Genomic DNA, 20,403 nt, shown 5'->3' on the forward strand with positions numbered 1-20,403 from the left:
CGTAACATCACCCCTAACAAGTACACATCCCTGCTGCCCGACACCACCGACGTTTCCATACCCCTAGCGATTGGGATGAACGTTAGAATATATATGTCCTGTATTGTAATTCAAGCATAAATCTACTACCCACAAAGTGGCGGTGTCCTATTTTGATGTCCCAGGCATTGATAGCAGTAAGCAGCTTACTCTACGTATTACACACTCTTGCCTATTTCGATGTACCATATATTCATCAAATCACTTTCTGGACATTCACCCCCCACTCAGAGACGATATCTAAACAATGTTACAGGTGTTTACAGCGATTGTCAGAAATTATGCGAAATTTGTTGAGTTTATTGAATTCCAGGATACATAACCTAACATGTGTATTCTCTTGTAATTCGACATACTATTTATTATCAAATCAATTCATAAACATCACTACGATCCTTTCCCATCCACATACGTTGTCCAAAAGATGTCATAGCCACCAATCGGTCGCCAGGGCACATATCCTAACACGTGTGTTCTATTGTATTACCATATACCATATAAGCATCAAACCAATTCGTAGACATACCTACCACCCTTCCTCGTCCACACACGTTGCTCTAAAGATGTCACAGGCATCCACGGCGATCGTCAAGGTACGTAACCTAACACGTGTGTTCTATTGTATTTCGATATACCATATTTTTATCCAATTATTTCACATACATTCTTACCACCCTTCCCTACCGTCGCAGGCACTCATAGCAAGCGACAGGGTGCACATCTTAACACATGTGGTCTATTGTACTATTGGCGTATCGAACATTCAATAAATTAATTTGTACACTCCCCTACCAACCCGTTACCACCCGCGTACTTTGTCCTATTGTGTCCCTACACCCGTAGCGATTGACAGGGTACACATGTGTCCTATTGTATTTCGGCATACCGCACATTCATCAAATCAATTTGTCTGATTCTGCACAGTATAATCCCTTTTCAAAAGCAATGACCAATTGAATTCCTCCATGTTTGGTTTGACAATTCCGTGAGGAATTTTTCCTATTTTAGTGCTGGCTTCTAAGGGCTACTTACACGCAGACATTCTTTTCATAACAGATTGATTTCCTCTCTCATTACATGCTTGTGTCGTTCTTCGAATAGTGCACTGGTTTATTTCCCTTAAGTTCACTGTTATTGCTCAGAACAGTCAGAGTGGCAACTGTAGTGACACTTAACTAACATGTCGCAGTGTTTTTTATTGACTGTTCGTCGGATGTAGTGGTGATTAATTATCATCTAATCTGCCATCGTGACCTTCGACCGAATATAGTAGAGATTATTTAATTAGTTAATTTTTGACCTGCTGTAGTGGGCATTGATTAATTTTTGTTCTGATTCAGTGATGACTAGTACACCTTTGACCTGTTATAGCCGTTATCAATTAACCTTTGACCTGATGTAGCAGTTATAAATTAACATTTGACCTACTATAGCGGTTATCAATTAACCTTCGACCCAATATAGCGGTTACAATTAACTTTTGACCTGATATAGAGGTTATCAATAAACCTTTGACCTGCTATAGCGGTTATAAATTAACATTTGATATGATATAGCGGCTATCAATTAATATTTGACCTGTTATAGAAGTTTTTAATTAGCCTTTGAACTGTCATAGCGGTTATCAATTAACGTTTGACCATATATATTGGTTATTACTTAACTTTTGACCCGATATACCAGTTATCAATTAACATTTGATATGATATAGCAGTTATCAATTAACCTTTTACCTGCTATAGCGGTTATCAATTAACCTCTGACCCGATATATTGGTTATTAATTAACCTTTGACCTGATATACCGGTTATCAATTAACTTTTGTTCTGATATAGCTTTTACCAATTAACATTTGTCCTAATATAGCGGTTATCAATTAACCTTTGACCTGCTATAGTGGTTATCACCTAATCTTTGACCTGATATAGCTGTTATCATTTAACGTTTGCGCTGGTACAGCAGTTATCTATTAACCTTTGACCTGTCGTAGCGGTAATCAATTAAACTTTGACCTGATAAAGCGGTTATCATTTTACGGTTTGACCTGATATTACAGTTATCAATTAACTTTTGATCTGATATAGCGGTTATCAATTAACATTTGTCCTAATATAGCAGTTATCAATTAAACTTTGACCTGCTGTAGTGGTTATAAATTAACCTTTGACCTGCTGTAGTGGTTATCAATTAATATTTGATCTGATATAGTGGGTATCAATTAACCTTTGACCTGCTATAGCGTTTATCAATTAACATTTGATATTATATAGCGGTTAACAATTAAACTTTGACCTGGTATAGCGGTTATCAATTAACCTTTGACCTGGTATAGCGGTAATCAATTAACATTTGACCTTATATAGCGGTTATTAATAACATTTGATCTGATATAGAGGTTATCAATTAAACTTTGACCTGATATAGCGGTTATAAATTAACCTTTGACTTGCTATAGAAGTTATCAATTAAAATTTGACCTGGTACAGCGATTATAAATTTACCTTTGACTTGCTATAGCAGTTATCAATTAACCTTTGACCCGTATAGAGTTATCGATTAACATTTAACCTGGTATAGTTGTGATTATTCAACTTTTGATCTGGTAATGAATGGTGATTCATTGTCCTTTTAGCGTTGACCTTTAACAGTGGAACTTGTTTAACCTTTAACCTGTACTGTATTGCTATATTTCAGAAGTATCCTTCCAGTTTATGAGCTTTCATATCCCACAAGGAAGTGTTGGTTGGTTGGTTGGTTGGTTGGTTGGTTGGTTGGTTGTAGCTGCAGTACAGGGAAATGTGTATTGTGCCATAATCTGCGCAGCCGTTCTGGCAGGAAATGAACATTGGGTGACTTGTTTGAGGATGTGTTTAAACGAGTTCACAGAATGTAATCCACGAGGCTACTGATTTAAAGGTTGCATGGACTTTCACATGTGGACAAACACACTGGTCGGTAAACGTCAACGGGTACCCACTCGTGCACCAGGTAATGCATACCTTATGTATTTCATCGTTTAGTTGGATTTCGTCTCGGCAAGAGCCAACGCAGAACGAGATATGCATCACATACATAAGCGCTTGAACAAAGATGAGCAAAACTAATGTTATTCATTCATTCATGGACGAAAGGAAAACACGCTTGCGTTCAACAACACCCTGCATCGTGATATATCCTTACGCTGGGTCGGGAATATCTCCCACACGTCGCATATTGTTCTAGCAAGTAAAATGGACAGTAGGGAATGGCTACTGTGTATTTAGAGGTCAATAGTGGCAATCCACCGTATGTAAAACAGAATGACAAGTGTCAATATTATTCAAACAGACTAAGTAGATCCCTAGTGGTCTCTATTATTTTGCTGTCGGTGGATCTACTGTCCTTCTTCATACGAGCACGGTGCCCATGCACTGTGCTAAGTACGGCAACCCAGCTTATAGTTGTCGTTTCGGACGCGGCGGCAGAGTGTCCTGACAAGGATTTTAATACGGCACACGCACACTGATTTTAGTCGGTGGTTAATTATATCGGTGGCGACAGGGAAGTGTATGACTCTCCGTCGATTGCCGCCAAACAACACCGCGATAATTTTTATATTTTAAAATACTTTATTTCTACCAGGAATTAATTAGTTTATTTTCACTGATTGTTGCTGAGTGGAATTTAAAATGTAGAAAAAATAAGTATATTCGCTGGATTTTATTTTCACTGAACCATCCCTTCAGCGAAAATAAAGTATTTTACAGTGTGACATTGTCCAATGGGGTTAGAATGTAAAGTAGTTTTCGGGTCTGTTTTCGCAACCTACTGTAATATACCCTGTAAACTAAAAATGACAGGTATCAATGACTTGGTACGATATCAAATATGGACAATCAGACAGCATAAAAAGTGTAAGTGCTGAACTTTTGGTTGTCAAAAAATCCACCATCTACTACGTTATGATATTATCATAAATATATGCAATATTACATTGACTTAATATCGCTATGTATTTACCAATTTATTAGCACAAATGTAATTTATGGTTCATGTGCTATTTAAAAAAAAAATCGAAAGAGTGTTCTCAGTCACGAGTTCTCATAACGTCCACCTGACCGGGCACACCCCACTTGGTACTGGATTGTCATATGACAGGTAGCATATGCCCAGCTGCACGTAGTTTCCAAACACCTGTCATCACTGCTTGGCTTGAGGTCTTATATCTTTCTCTCTCAGATATGGCCATGTGTTGCAGTGTACCTTGTCATCAGTTGTTGATTGTTATGTATTACATTGCATGTGGATTGTCAGTCGTTTAATATGTGTCTTTAGACTTGAATTCGTGAATCACGAAAATTGATTGGGCGCATGGTGTCATTTCTACGTCTCACCGACCATGTTCTACCAGCTTCTGAGAAGGATATTTACCATTGCGAACATCAAGACGACAGATGCCCCGGTTATCCCAGAACGGATGCGAACACAGGTAGTGACATTCAAATGACCCCCCCCCCCTCCTAAGACCGTAGGAACCGTACTGGCCATACCGGCTATAGCCGAACCACTTTTGCATCCCATCCCCCTAGCAGACGTGATCCTTCGGCCCACGTCATCATACGCCTCGGGCCTACGGCCCTAGATAGATGGCCGGACCAACTAATTTTTGCTTCCTACGGCCTTGCCCTACCACGAAAGTATTCGTTGACCCAACTGTCAAATCAAGGCTACATTCAATCTTCGCCATTTGCATCATCTGTTACAGTATTGTGCATATCGTATTAGCAGTTGAGATAATATAGTTGATCTCCGCGTGGGGATTGGTTAAGTTGTCAGAGGATAAATATACTACTACTCCAAGTCATGAGGTCTGCGTGAGGTTTAAAGGACATTGGTCGTCGCGCCACGCATGCGCGAGGCCACCGCCATTTAAACTTGCTGAACATAGCTAATAACTTTTTAACGAAAATTAATAATATGCGAAATAAGCACGTCACGCATAAATGATTGTGATTAGGACGAAAATAATCGTTCAACTGACATGTTTGGATATCCCGTGTCTGGTCCACGGAAATCCGATTACACAGACAGGTAGGGGACCTGAGCAATAAGTTCAACTACTGGACCATGGGAAACGATGTTTATTACAATTAAAAAGATTGTCAGTTACGATAACGATTTGCCCCGTCTCTCACCAGCGTATCAATCAATCGTTTCATTAGAATGAATTGCGATAGCCGGGGTGGGTGGAGGTCTTTCTGTGTCGACACCCGTAGCGACAACGTTGAGTTGGACTGATAACAAATCACGTAGCCTGGAATTTGAAGTGATTAGCATATTAGAACATAAGTTTCACATAACTCTACTGTTTGTTTTCGTGCTTGAACATATTTTAATATAACTGTCTAGTTTTTCAAAATTGTGAGCATGTTATCTTGACAAATAAGGACCGCGCCGATAATGATACGGCGTCCTCTCACACGCCCCCCCCCCCAGTAGGCTAGACTGATTGTCATATCACCGCGCCATGGTGTTAAATTGAGTGACTGAGGTCGCTAAGTAATTTAGTTCCACCTAACGGGGATTAAATGCGGAACATTTAGTTAGTATGGATTGTTTTGCTTGTTCTTCGAACAGGTTACTTTCCTGTTTTAGGTTATGCCCAGTGCCTAGTGATATATGACTCTATTATACGTCGTTTTGTTTAATAGTAGACCCCCTCGGAGACTCACTGCCGCGGAATTGGATTATAATTACCGTTCTTTAAGGATAGTTATTCGATACTGTCTCGTTGAGTCAACGTGCCGGGTACTGCGCTTTGACCATTTGAATATGCCTCTAAGGCGACGACCACGTTTATGTGCCTGTACCTATTGTGTTACCTATTGTCATAATCTTCGGTCGCGCAACGCGACGCAACGCAACGCTACACAACGTAATGAGATGTTTATAACTTGGTATCAACATTGTTTGGGTCTGTAAACCAGTCAACGAAACGGGAATTTGAAATATACCAGACCAAACTAACTGTGCCAAGTGGCGTGGTGTGGTAATGCGTTGCAATTAATGACATGTATACTATAAATAGCCCAATCCTACACTCAAGTCTGTGTTTTGTATGAGTGTTCCTTCAGCTCCGTGATTTCCCCCATACATGCGGGGCACGCATCCTTTGACGTCGCTAAGCGCGAATAACCTTAGCGTGCTGCGACAGGCCCTATTTGATAAAAAACATTTTTGATGGGTTACATATCATTATTAACCCCAAAGAATGTGCAATCACCGACTGTAATTCGTGTGGGAATATTCAAAGACAATAACTGTGTCCGCCTCACACACACTAAGCACTGTGGTTGGGATTCGCCGACACCGATACACATGCAGTGAATTGGCGTGATTGGATGTTTGTCATACTTCACTTCAACGCTGCGAAAGGAAGTACAGGTCGTTCCCCTTTCTGACGACGTTACTGGATCCGTGGAAAGCAAAGCAAGCTGTCGCACAGTTTGTGGGAGCGTCTGGCTTAAGGCGATGCCTGCTTATTGCCGTCGGCTGAAAAATCCAGATATGAAAGAAGCCAGCAACAGAACTGAACTGAGTAAGCCCCGCTCTTCCTGGTGGAAGCTCGTTAAATCCCCCCTCCGTCGGATTTGTGGCACTGGTGAGTTTCAATTATAGTTGTTAGTATAACTCATAAATTACGATAGGTTGTGCGCTATGACCGTGTTTATATAAAGGATGTGATGAACACGTTAGGAGAGTGGATCCCACGTGTTTACACTGTAACATTGTCAATTTGGCCAATCATGGAAGGTACTACAAGTAAAGAGCCCATGGGCCAATCGATCATCATCACGTAGACAGTATTATAATAATATTCTGTTGAAAAATCTGACAATTCATACATTAATCATTCAGCAAGGATGAGAGATTCAGAAACACACATTACTTTGCGAAGATGTCGGATGCAAGGACATGATCATAAAAACTCAGTCTTGATTTCATACTAATGAATGCGTTTCAAATGAATGCTGCTTTGTATTCAATAATTGCTGTTGTTAAAAAAACTCGTGACCTCAATGTAAAAAGGTCATCGGACGGGAAAACTCATTGTAGCGGGGTTCACCCGTGGCTTCCCACTGTCAATAGGCACTTTTGTTCGCTGTATGATTCCGCTTTTTGTTAAGCACATTGGCAGTCAATGGTTAGACGATGGCTTTATGTTCGATGTCCGGTGCGTTTCTTATTCACGTGTTAGGTTGTTTACCACCACCAGCATTACCGAACTTCAGCGATCGATAGTTGATTTTGTGTCAGTTTAAACTGGAATTTTCGCGGACGTCAAAACGTTGCCGAATATACAATCAGAGCAACATAATCAATCGTTTCTTCAAGTTCATTGGATCTAAATAAGTTACGGTCAGTACAGGCTTGAGAGGAAATGCACAACAATTGGAGCAGCGTGTAAAGTTTGAGACGGATGTCTGATGTTACTTGCCCTATCCGGCTACTACGGCCGCCTTACCCCCCCCCCCCGGCTCCAGTCAGCTCTATTTGTTGGGGGCGTACCAGATAAACGCGTTATTTGACCAAAGGGAAGTAGGATGACAATTACTAACAAGGACATTTCATATTGCATACTGCCACAACAATGATATTTACACAGCGGTATTTTACTTCAATATCACGATGGTGTCTGTACCGAGCGCAACGGATATAATACAAATGAACAGTAGGATTACCCTTTTTAGGCAACTGACATATGCATAACAACTAAGTTGCATTCATAAAGCGTGTGTTCGATTCTGGGTCGGTAAAACTGTCACCTCGAATAAAGGTAACTTATTGCTTCGATTCATCCGATATATTTTTCTGTAGTCTTCCTTTTGGGCGATATGTGTACCGTTTGCCTTGTTCGTTTCACCAGGAAACTTTTGAATCTGACCATCTTCTCCCCACCGGATTAGTCCATATCCTTGAGTGAATGCCGATTAACTGTAATCCTCATATACCTATATTGCATGGACTTATTACTGGCTCTGGATTTTGTGGATTAGTTAGTATTCATAGTGTAGACGCGTAACCCACCTGTAATAGAGTGCAACGAGAGGCGGGATATCTTTCTATATATATATAAAGAATACTATTATATTGAATATAAATGGGCGGCAGAACACATGTTAATCAAACAATTCATTCGCTGTTAACAGCAATATATTGTGTCGTTGGATACAACTTTATATATTCTAATCTTTTTAAAATAATGTGCCTTAGTGCTATGCTGTCTATCATTTTGTGCAAGTCCGGCTGCCTGTCCCAGTCTGTCTTTCAGTCTGTCCGTCTGTTTTTAGTTTGTTTTAGTTAATCGGTGTCATTTTGGAATTAACAGGCGCCATACAAATACATAGATTGTCTAACAAAATGGTATTTCCACGATATATACGTTATAGATCTTGTTCGACAGCCATTTTATCTTAACACTAATGTGCATTTATAAGACAAGTATTAGCGTTGCTGTAACTGCGCGTGTGATGTTCAGAACATAGCCACACAGCGTGATAGCACTGCGATTTCTTGCCGAGTACTGGTCTGGGTGGTGTCAGCTTACTGAATGGTCACCTGATCAATTCGAAATATTGTTTTTTTTTTCTAGACTTACAGACTCACGTACATAACAACAAATGTAATAAGAAAATGCTTTATTTTTTCTCATTCGGCTGATGGACAGAACCGAGAAATATTTTGATCTTTATTTATTTGACAGCAAGTTTGCAACACATAGCTTCGCTGAAAAAGGTTGTTTTTGATCGGAGAAGTCCGAAAACTATTAATTCGGGTTCCAACGGGCGTGTTCGTGGGCCTTCCGGCCATTTCATGGAAACGTATTTGAATAGCCATAACCAGTTCTCGGACAATCATCAATCATCATTTTGTTTTGCGATCTGATCAAATTTTGCCGAACGACTGCATTTTAGGAATAAAGTAGTTAATTCCTAAAGAAACTATGATATGACTGGGTCGATTGGGGTTCGATGGCAACAATACACATTGGTTTGAAGTTTTGAAGGTTTGCACACTTATTAAGCTCCGATTCATCTTGATGGCCGTCTGCCGGTCATTTTTCACCCTGTCCCTGTCATTTATTTCTAAGCTTAATCTCCGTGATTTCACAGATTTAAAAATGTTAAGGTACTTGTAGACGGGGACTATGCCATTTACAATGACTTGTTACTAATCATTTCATTCCGGCTGTACGCAACCCTGCGTTTATGCAAATCTAGTAAAGTTATTGATTAGGTGCATTAATTTGACAGGTGTTTATAACAGTGTTTTTACTTATCATATTGTATAGGTTCCCTAGCTGTATCGCCTTACTCACAGACTAGCCAGGATCCAACGGCCGACATGACGATGAACCAAATAAGTACGAAGACTAGACTCGCTCCGGGGATTACCACGAGCAAAAGCGGTTCAAAAATATGTGTGCAAACTGAAAACGCGGACGGCGTTGGAAGTTGTTCGAGTCGAATCCAAGAGTGCACTGCGTCAACAAGACAGAGGAGAAAGTCACAAGAGAAAATTGGCTGTGCGCGAATGTCTGCGTTGAATCCGAGTACCGGAGAGAAGCCCAACGAGGCGGAAAATGGAAAACCAGGCAGAGTATTGTGTATGAATAACACAAACAATTCGGATATGCCACTAGAGTTTACGTCGGTTACACATCGGAGGCAGTCTTCGAGGGTCGTGTCAAAAGAACTTAGAAAAAGCCATCCCTGTGCAACGAGGAAAAATGCGTATAAAGACAAGAGGAGCGCAGGGCATAATTTAAAATCGGCGCATTCCTGTCCGACCCTGACGGATTTAAATAATCTGAAAATAGACTGTGGTAATTCGAGTAAGAGTCTAATCACTGACGTTAGTACAAAACATGCTTGCAGCGTAGATCAGGTAACTAAACCAGTGCAAGCATTGAGCCGTCATCTTGGTAGACTGCACCGGAATTCCCAAAGTTTATCGAAGTATACGATCACAGGGACGCTGCCATGCAGCAGGGAACAACAGTTCGTCATGACAAAACCACCAAAACCCCCATCCTGGCAGAACTTTATAAAAGAAAACAACCAGAGCAAGCCCGGGGATTCCACGAACCCTGACGTCAAAACAAGTGAATCAAACACTGTCACAATGAAAAACAGTCTAAAGCGATGTGAATATTGCAAGGAACCAAACCCCTGTTGCCATAGCAATGAACATCGCCGAGCAGCGGCCAAATTAAGAAGGACTCGGAGTATACTTAGCATCGACGAAGGTGAGTTGCCTGACGCGGAGCTTGTTATAAGTTTGTCCGAGACGGAGCCCATGGAGTTCAATTTACGCGAAACAGTTCACGATGATAGGATATACCTTAGGGAAAACCGGGTTCGCTGTCGAAAGTGGCTGGAAACGGTCGAGGAATCAGATTATGCTATGGTACCTAACGAGATGGTTACTATTACTGACAGAGTATCACATTTCCGCGATAGCCTTTCACTGGAAACGGACTTAATAAGTGATGAGACGGGTTCAAACTCGTCATCAGACTCGGACAGCGATAATAACGAATAATTTACCGAATGGTACCGATTTGATATAAGATTGGAAATGCAATAACGATATATATTATATAGATATATATATATTTGTGTTATAGTGCAAGTAAATTTCATGACTCTACTATGAAGATTATCCCAAATCATACGAATTGATTTTTGTTGATTTAATTTCCCATTGAATATAGACCATTGCTCTAATGTAATGGACACACGTATTTCCCAAACAATGTTATTACAAAAGGTGTTTCATACATATTTGTAACTCTCAAGTGTAGTATTTGAAAAAATTCTCGCTAAACAACGTCAAATTTGTTTTGTCACGTGACGTGAAGGAACTGCTGGATGCAGTGATGGTCCGTCATGAGGCATGTTATGCAGCGCCCCCACCGAGACATCAACGCACATTATTATTGCTCATTTGTTCTACGCTGCTTTTTGACAATGTTGGATCGCTTTCAATTGATTTTATATTTTGAGGTGTCTTCATCCAGAGTGATGTCACTCACTCACAGCCTGGACGATACCAAAATAAGTATTACATTCCATTTGAGACGAGTGTATGGACTACCTATTTCAATCTGAAAAAGTAAAATAATTAATAGACCACTCTCCCGTGACTGGGATTTTAATTGAGAGTGATATGGCGATTTACAGCATTAAATGGCAAGGTTTGTATATATTCAAGAAAGTGGTACTGATATTGTTTGATTGGAATATATGATAAGAAAGTCGTGTTGGTAATACAGTAGACTGGCGCAGTCGGGGCGATTAATTTGTTTTTGTAGTTTAAATAAAATTAAATAAATTGCGAAATGGAGGTGTTAGCGCAAAGTCCCTTGTAACTGCGAACACCCCCATTTCGCGATTTTTTTTTTATTTTATTTAAACTACAAATACAAATTAATCACCCCGACTGCGCCAGTCTAGTAATACAGGAAAATTGGCACAAGTGAATGGCGGGGATTATTCTAGTCATAATTACGCTACGATGATAGGGGACACTGGGGACGGTGGCGTTCAACGTGTTTTCGAATAATAACTAATCTTGCGCTCACACAGAACTAGGTCACGTGAACTCACAATACGCGTGATCTTCTCGCTTAATGATCCTAGTTTTAAAAAAAAACTTGGAGTGAGCTTGTGGATTTTGGAAATAACGAAATTGTAGTGGATGTAGATAAAAGTTGAAGAATTGAATACAAAAATATGAACACAAATTGAGTTTAGGCACACCTCTCACGACAATATTTGGATTTCTGAAATACTCTAGCCCGGCCCCATTTTTCAGATGGGGAGTCTCTTAGTATCCTGTTCGAATTTACTAGTAACCGACTAATATTGGGTCACACGGCACAATCGTCGTACCTTTAACTTTGGAGAGGAAAATATGCGAACATTTGCGTTCTGACGGTCGACGGTTCCACGGCACACTTACCCAGAATTTATTTTATTGGTGTTTTTTTTTTTATCCACAGCTAGTATTCGGTTGAACACGAGATATATCCGGCATATACCTTGAATCCGGCGCCACAACCGGTTACCGATTACCGGTGAACGTTTTATTCGGATGTTAATATACATATAACATCGCAACACGGAATGCATTCAACAAATCGAGCTACGAAAGAACGCATAAAACAAAAACAGACTGCGAGGGCGCGCTGTTGCATTAAGAACAGTTTACAACATATTTTTACAGAAGGACATTGTACTTTCGAAAGATGTCGACCAACATCAAACAATTTGTTTTTTGTTTTTGATTTTTTTTTTAATTACGCATACTTATTTTTGAAGCAGTTCACCGATGAGATGAGTCCATGTTATTAGTAAAAGAATAAGACACGGCATATCGAATGGCTTTATTTATTCTGATTCTTGTGAAACCAGCTGTGAAAGATCTCTTACATTGCCCCTGAAAACAGATGGAATCTAGGGGTAAATCATAGCAACTGACGTTCACCTCGGGAAGCGATGCTGATTGGCCTAAGCGGATATGACACGTGTTCACTATTAAGTTCGCCGCATTTCAATAAGAGTAATAATACACCTAGGCGATAAATTACTCCCTCTATCGACGAAGCTCTTCTACAATCAAAGAGGTGTAGATGGAAGCAAAGTGGATGTCGTTCGACAACTGTGTTTAATTATGAAATCATTTGTCATGCGCATTATAATAAATAAAAAAAAAATAATTGAGTACTTGTATAAACTCACACACCTTGGTCCGGTTGTCTACGTGCGAAAATAAACTACAAGTTTCAAACGTGAAACTCAGGCCATAAATCAAAGTTAGTTTCAAATATTGTGACAGAAAAATGTTTAACTATCCGTGGAACATGAAACCCAGCGAATAATTAAGGTAGCAACATGAGAAAATCGAGTTATCTGTAATTCAGACATTCTCTGACAGTTACTAAGCATGCTAGAACAACAACCGAATATGGTGGTACATATACTGTGCCTAAGTGGTATTCACCCTTTCTGAGCTTTTTTTATCTATCTAATTACAACCTATCAAAACTGTACAATGGACTGTTAGTAGTGTGTCTGTGGTTATTGGGACGTAGCTAGAGAAGGCAGATATAGAGAAAAAACGAGTCTTCCAGCCAACAACGTTATGAACGTTCTGTACAACACGTAGCCCTATACAGCCAAGTAATATAAAAAAACGCTTCGTCGACAGAGGGCGCTACATATAGGAACAACGTTCTGTGGGTATATATTGAAAATACTATGCAATAGCTAACCATATAATAAGCTTGATTTTATTAATTGGTAAGGATTAAAGTTTTCCTATTTTGTTTGATCTATAGAAAACCTCTCACGCAGCTTGTGTTCGAATTTCATGTAAATAATGTATTTTACACGCGTTGTGTACGTCGCTATGAGTCCCATATCGAACTAGACGCGACGCGACGACCGCTGCCCTTTAAAGTGACCTAGAATGATTACAACTACGGTATGTATGATTTGGTGATTAAACGCCATAACAGAATCGGAATCTGGAAAAGATTCCAAGGCAACGTCATAATGTATCGAATATTAAATAAAAAAACAAAAAAAAAACATGTCAACTACGGTAATAACACTACCAGTCGCAATCCCACTGTTGGCAGGCACCCATACTGACATTTACTTGGCTGATTGCCAACTGAAGCACTTAGTCCTGCGGTCAAATGCTCAAACTGTTCGTTATGTTGCGACCCCTATGAGAGAAGTTACTTCACATTTAATGGTTATATATGCAAGTTGTGAAGCTGAGTTAATGGTTAATCCCAAAAATGTCAACAAAAATACCATTAATATATCAAATGAAGGGAATTCGATGTAAAATTCAATTATGAAATAAAATTTATGTTTTTGAGATAAATGTGCTTTATTTGTGAAGAGGCTTGACCTTTTGACTTGTTAATGAATTACTAAAAAAAGGAGATTCATGTAATTTATACACACTATACACATCAGAATAAAGGTGATGTTATCCAGAAACGTATTCTAGAATAGTTTCATATGGAGTGGTCAATAGGCTACAGAGTGTTCCAATAAAACCTAACCCTAATTTCTTTGATATTGGTAGTTTCAGGTCTTCAATATTTTTTTCGAATGGAGGAAGTATGAAATTGCATGATGATATTAACGATATCTTTTAATATTCTGTAATATTATGGCTGAACTGTAACATTTAAAGCGCGGTGGTCGTCGCGCAGCGCGTGTTCGAATTTCATGTAAATAAACAATGTATTTTACACGCGTTGTATACGTTGCTATGAGTCCCATATCGAACAGAACGCGGCACGACGACTGCCGCCCTTTAACCGTATTTGGTATGTCTCAAGATGTTTTATGAACAACATCAAAATTGTACCCTGGAATATTAATAATTCGATTAAGTCGAATTTAGATAAATATACAAATAAGTGTGGACTATCCACAATTTGTCAGTGTTTCATGCTTCCTCTATTCGAAATAATATGGCAGACCTGAAAACAACAATATCAGAAGAATGAGAAGCGATTTTAATAAAACCTTATGTTGCCCGTTGACCATTATTTGTGCTTAAACACACAGGGAGGTTTGAGTAGAATTGAAGATTATATGTCGTGTTCGTCATGCTTTCATGATTATGAGTTCATACCATCAGAATACCCAATTTGGTGAAGAAGATCACCGGATGATTTTTTTTAAATACAAGAGTACGAAATATAATGACAAATTGTAATTTTTGCTCTGGTTTTTATGGTGAGATTATTTAATTATTCGTATCTCAATTTTTTTTCGGATACATGGGATTTAAAAGTCGTATATTATTATTGAAATCCAACATTGTAAAATGTAAAAAAAAAATAATTTAGTGAGTTTCCAGGTTGATAATAGTTTTCAATTAAATTCCCGCAATGTTGTATGTACGTCCAGTAACATTCTCAGTAGTGCAAACATTGAATTCGGCTCCTTAATATGAAACTTTGATCTCTATTAATATTATTACTCATATTCCGAGAATCTGTTTTCAGAATACGTTTGTGCTTACAATTAGATTTTATTTTTTATTTTGATGTAGTATACCATGTTGGCGTTAGGTGTAGTTTGAATGAACTACATGAATTTAATTTTGTAGTAATTCAAGTTTGTGACACAAGTTAAAACATTTCATAACAAAAGAAATGATAAAACCCTTGCTCTGATAAATTATTTTATTTCAAACTTGAGTTCTACATTAAAATACCTTTCATTTGATGTACATGATGTTTTTGGAGTTAGTTAAAACAATTACGTCATTTTTAAAACGGAAAATGTTACCTAGAACTATTAAGTGTAACTTTTCTCGAAGGTGGGGGGTGCAACAGAAAACCGCGAATAAGCCTCTTCTGGATTTGGGCCTCTGGACAAGCAAAAACGATTGCGTGCAACACTCGGTAAACGAACCACTCAATGCTTATCTCGAAGGATTTAATATCACGTATGACGTCATGCCCCTCTGATTCAGTAGACGTGAAATAATTACCAATTGGACTGCTACGTACGTATTGGGCTACGTTACATTTTGGGCCACCGACGTACGATGCAAAGACGGGCATGTATTTATAAAAAACGAGTTTATTTTCATCAAATCCAAACACACCAGTACACAATTTACATGAAACACAACTATTTTTTTTAAATAATATCATTCTAACCACATAATTCCCGATTTTCACGTTGGGGGACACCATAGTCGAACAACTTGAATGAATATACAAATTCTGCATTCAATCAACACCAAGAACTGAATGAAAGGAACGCGTTATCAGCTGTGAACCACGGGACATCTGCAAAAACAATGAACATTTAAATTTGAAAGGTGAATAGCACGCAATCGAACTAAATACTTCCTCATATTGCCCGTATATTGACGGCATATCATCCGACCAGCGAATGACAAAGTAAATGCAGAAATAATGCAAATTCAATATATACCAACAGTTGTTGCCGCCTAAATGTTGGTACGACAATTTTTCAATCCATTATATGCATTTTCTTCAATTTCTTGGTCAATTTAAAACCAAATTGACATAATCTTCCGTTTGATATTGTCCTTGATCAGATTTGTTGAAAAAAAAGTCATTAATATTTTGTACGTCTTAGCCAACATATATGGTGCCATGTTTATAATATTAGATATATCGGACGTCTCACGGTGAATCAGGGACTGTATCAACTTGAATATGGTCCGAATCGTTTTAGCAACCCCAACCTTTACCACTAATTACTGTACACAACAACCTCACGGCGTGAATACACTCCCCATTTTTAAAAAAAATAAAAGTTGAAAAATAAAACTGTTTTATGTACAAATGGACGGACAAAGCACAAATGCTTTGATAAGGGTTTTCGAACTAAGCGAAATAAATTCAATATTGAATATTAAATAATAACAGGTAAATAATTTAGATTTCCCAATTGTCATGGTTACTGACATTATTTTTTTTTTCATTTTTATATACTATAGTGTGGCAGTCAATGTAAATAGTGTAATATAAACCAAAACTAAAAACAAACAAAAACACAATTCAAGTAAAATGTTATAACATGGAATAGTACCAGTACAACGGAGATTTCAAACATAAACAAATATAAATAAAAATAGAAAATTAAAGTAGCCAAGGCATTTCATCTAGTCATACGTCATAATCGTCAACATATGGTTCCGGTTCGTAAAGGCAAGATATATAAATGTAATCGACAATATATAGTATTGAAGACCCACAGGTTGCTCTGCCAAGTTTTGTTTTTTATTTCCAGCTTCCAATACAAGCAACCGGAATTGGATTTATGACGGGCGTGACTACCACTGTCGTCCTTAATCAATCAGAACGCGCCGTATAGATCACGTGACTGATTAGAATCTATCTGATTGATTCATCAGTACTCGTGGGTGAGATCGAGAATTATTCCATACTAGACTCTACACTATAGCCCGTAATTTGTTCTACTATATGTTCTCAGTTGCATAACAACTCGTGCTAAATTTCTTCATCGCCATAAATTAGTTTTCCCACAAGGGACCTGTATATGCTGATTGTTTGTCCCGCATTCTAATGGTTCAATATATTTTCTGGTGTCGTAGCAAACGTTTTAGAAAACAATGATCCATCCATTGGCCTTCCGATTACTCTTCTTCTCCGTCCTCTACTTCTTCGCCGATGCTCGGAAAACTAAGAACTAAGGTTTTTTTAGTTCTCTGTTGTTCGCAGTCATCCAGCCATTGATTGATAAGTGTCGCTTTAGATAATACGTCTCGTTCCGTCTCACTCCCTAAAAAAACGGTGTGCTGGTCAACGTGGTTAGGCGTATGTAAAATTTTTCCCGCCAGCGCTTCTTGCCCGCCTGACGAAAACTTCATGTCCAACTGCATGCTGGTCGCAGCTTTTGTATCCTCATTCTCGTGTTTGTTTCTGGTTGGTGTTCCACGCGCATCTGGCCGTCTGTGTAACGTGGCACTTTTCGGTTTGGCACTGTTGTTAAGATAGTTCTCAAAAGCAACTTTGTTACTTTTCTTAAGCTGAATCGGTACAAAGTGAGTTGTTCCATCGCCGACAATGGGTACTGTTCGAGGGCGTGGACTTGTTCTTTGGGGACGACGGAATCGTTCGAGGTGCATTCGAGAGTAGAATTTAGCACCATTTTGTGGGTTGTGGTACGGTTTATAAGCACTGCGCATAGACGGTGGGGGTACATCGGGCATTTTCACTTCTTTGCCGTTGATCAGAAACCTACATGGAGTAATCTCAATAACGTGAGAGTCCGTATCCGGGAGCTGCTGACTTTTAGGACTAACGCGGGGTTGGCTTCTATACCCATTTTCTTTTTCATTTGGCGACAGTTTAATGGAAGTGACGATTAAATCCTCACTGCTGCACACCGATCGCACAGACCTGGACGTTTGAAAACTACTACTCGTATTGTTCCTATCGCCTCGAACCATCAAACTAAACCCACCTTGCCTGAACTCTTCCATTTGAAACCCCTCCATATTGAAATAATCTTCCAGCCGTGTAGGTTCAAACTTCCCTCGCGTCGGTGTCCGTGCCTGTTTCTCGTGTTCTGGAAGAATCGACGATTGTCTATCGCCATCAACTGGCGTTACATCAGTATGGAGCTCCTTGGCCTTGCCGATAAGAGCCAGTCCTTTGATGTTGTTTTTCTTTTCCTCGGCGATCAACGGGAATAGTGCGGTCCTCGGAGTACTCGGCGGAAGGGCAAATGATTTGTGGCCGCCGACACGTGCGGACTTCTTCATGGTACCACTTTTAGGACTCTGGTGGTGTGTTCCATTCGTGACCCCGCCACCAACGATACAGAGCTTCTCTGCAACAGAACACAACATAATTTCAGTTAAAAAGGGACAGAACCTTGTACCCTGAATGATGAGTGTATCGTCGTGTTTGTTCCGCGATAGGCCATTTATAAGATAATATACTAGTATCTCTCAAATTACTGACATGGTCAAGAAAAAAGTTGTAAAATGAAACTATTAATTGTATACCGTGCTTACATCGTAAGATCCCCAGTTATCATATTCAAACTCTCGGTTCAAAATAATTGATGACGACGGGCTTTATTCATTCTGACGACATATCATAATAAAGAGGCTTGAGGCCGTGCACCTTCGATCAAGTTACAACCTAGCGTGAACATAGAGTGAGTCACCGGTACACAACCTCCGCACCTACAGTGCCATATGTACGATTATACGATTTGTCTTGAAAAAATGTGTCTGCGTGACGGCTAATATAATCATACGGGCCAATCTCTGGATTGACGCCGGGATCTATTATATTTTCAGAAAATCGCAAATGTTACGTAAATTGTAGGTAGTTCAAATTAAAATAATTCGCATATAATGGGGAGATGTAATCGATTTCATTCGTTTGAGGATATCAGTTCTTTGTTCACGTAATGGTTACGCGTTAAATTAATGTAATAATAACCAGTTCAAGGATACCGGGGCCTATGTAAGTTTGTGGATACAATATAAAACAATATATCTGAGACTGAAACAAACTTCCACAGGAAGAAGAATACACAAAAGAATCATCGATATCAGTCATGCCGATTAGTGTCTAGCGTATCTTGCTATGTTCTTATTGTGGGACATTCTGGGTGTCGCCGTCCCTCTCGCAATCACAGCACCACGCGTCCTGATCGTCCGACAGCGGCTGTTCGAATTCAATGTAAAAAAAAAAAACATTCTATTTTTACAAGTGTAGTATACGTCGCATGGGACCCATGTCGAACATTACGTCACGGTGCGACGACCATGATGGTTTATGGTATAGGTATACATGTAGGTCTTCGAACATTTGCAAAGAACTAGTGATTTTTTTTTTATTTTATCTTCACCCTGCTAATGTTCAAGATATCTACCACAAAAAGGAGACCACTCTAAAAACATGCGAATGCATTTCATAATTTGCGATATTGTTTATAAATAAGGAAAATGTATAATTTGCTTTCTATATGCCGCCCTTCATTCGTAGTCCCTCTATGATTGAGGGACCTTGATTTACTGTACAAAAGACCTTAGTGAGAGGGTTATCGCCACTTCAATTATTAGCGTGCGAATATTATATGTGGACGAATAAACTGTGTAAAAGTTGGCCACTCTCCCAATATATCTTTTTATTTATTTATTTATTTATTTATTTATTTATTTATTTATTTATTTATTTATTTATTTATTTATTTATTTATTTATTTATTTATTTATTTGTTTGTTTATTTATTTATTTATTTATTTATTTATTTATTTATTTATTTATTTATTTATTTATTTATTTATTTATTTATTTATTTATTTATTTATTTATTAACACTTACTTCACTTCCCGGAGAGAGTGGCAATGGTTACAGATAATAGTAAAAGTATACAGTACTAATACACTAATAAGGAAGTAATAATGTAATAATCATAATGTATGTTTGTAGTTTGTTTGTTTAATAAAGACGGCATTCTCTGACGTCATTATATGAGAACGATATAATATATATAAATAAATACACGAACTTATCTGTAGATGACCTCACCGCCTACTATAACGTGAACATTCAAATAAAACAGACGTTCACTGTACACTCTCAGGGTTATTTAAGTTTGAAACTCAGAGACCAACTGAATGAGCAAAATGAGAATTATCTCATTTTGAAACATAAACACCAATGTGCATTGTTTTGTTAATTGTTCTACATGTGGTAGAGCTCCAAAACCAGTAATGAGTGAGTATGAATATGAAAGAAAAAAATAAAGTTCTTTTTG

The 20,403-nt window shown here is 38.6% G+C and overlaps 2 protein-coding genes across 10 annotated transcripts in view; one reads left to right on the forward strand and one right to left on the reverse strand.

Moving 5' to 3' along the window:
• The first annotated feature begins 2,782 nt into the window (after positions 1-2,782).
• Positions 2,783-11,298, forward strand: LOC144350260 (uncharacterized). 3 transcript variants are annotated; one of them, XM_085504762.1, is made up of 2 exons: positions 2,783-3,027; positions 9,371-11,298. In XM_085504762.1, exons 1-2 carry the CDS (start codon positions 2,961-2,963, stop codon positions 10,621-10,623), a joined length of 1,320 nt encoding a protein of 439 aa, XP_085360888.1. In that variant the 5' UTR covers positions 2,783-2,960; the 3' UTR covers positions 10,624-11,298. The 3 variants fall into 3 exon arrangements, with proteins under 3 accessions (XP_085360888.1, XP_085360887.1, XP_085360889.1); XM_085504761.1 differs by lacking the exon at positions 2,783-3,027 and adding an exon at positions 6,472-6,679; XM_085504763.1 differs by lacking the exon at positions 2,783-3,027 and adding an exon at positions 7,201-7,855.
• A 3,985-nt stretch (positions 11,299-15,283) lies between these two features.
• Positions 15,284-20,403, reverse strand: part of LOC144350256 (uncharacterized) — a 38,720-nt gene continuing 33,600 nt past the window's right edge. For all 7 annotated transcript variants that reach the window (XM_085504413.1, XM_078008505.2, XM_085504412.1 and 4 more), the window contains one exon: positions 15,284-18,455. In XM_085504413.1, the coding sequence (XP_085360539.1) occupies positions 17,257-18,455 (1,199 nt within the window). In that variant the 3' untranslated portion in view covers positions 15,284-17,256. The remainder of the gene's footprint in view (positions 18,456-20,403) is intronic.

Source organism: Saccoglossus kowalevskii, chromosome 10 (assembly GCF_978046115.1).
Source record: "Saccoglossus kowalevskii chromosome 10, keSacKowa6.1, whole genome shotgun sequence".
NCBI lineage: Eukaryota > Metazoa > Hemichordata > Enteropneusta > Harrimaniidae > Saccoglossus > Saccoglossus kowalevskii.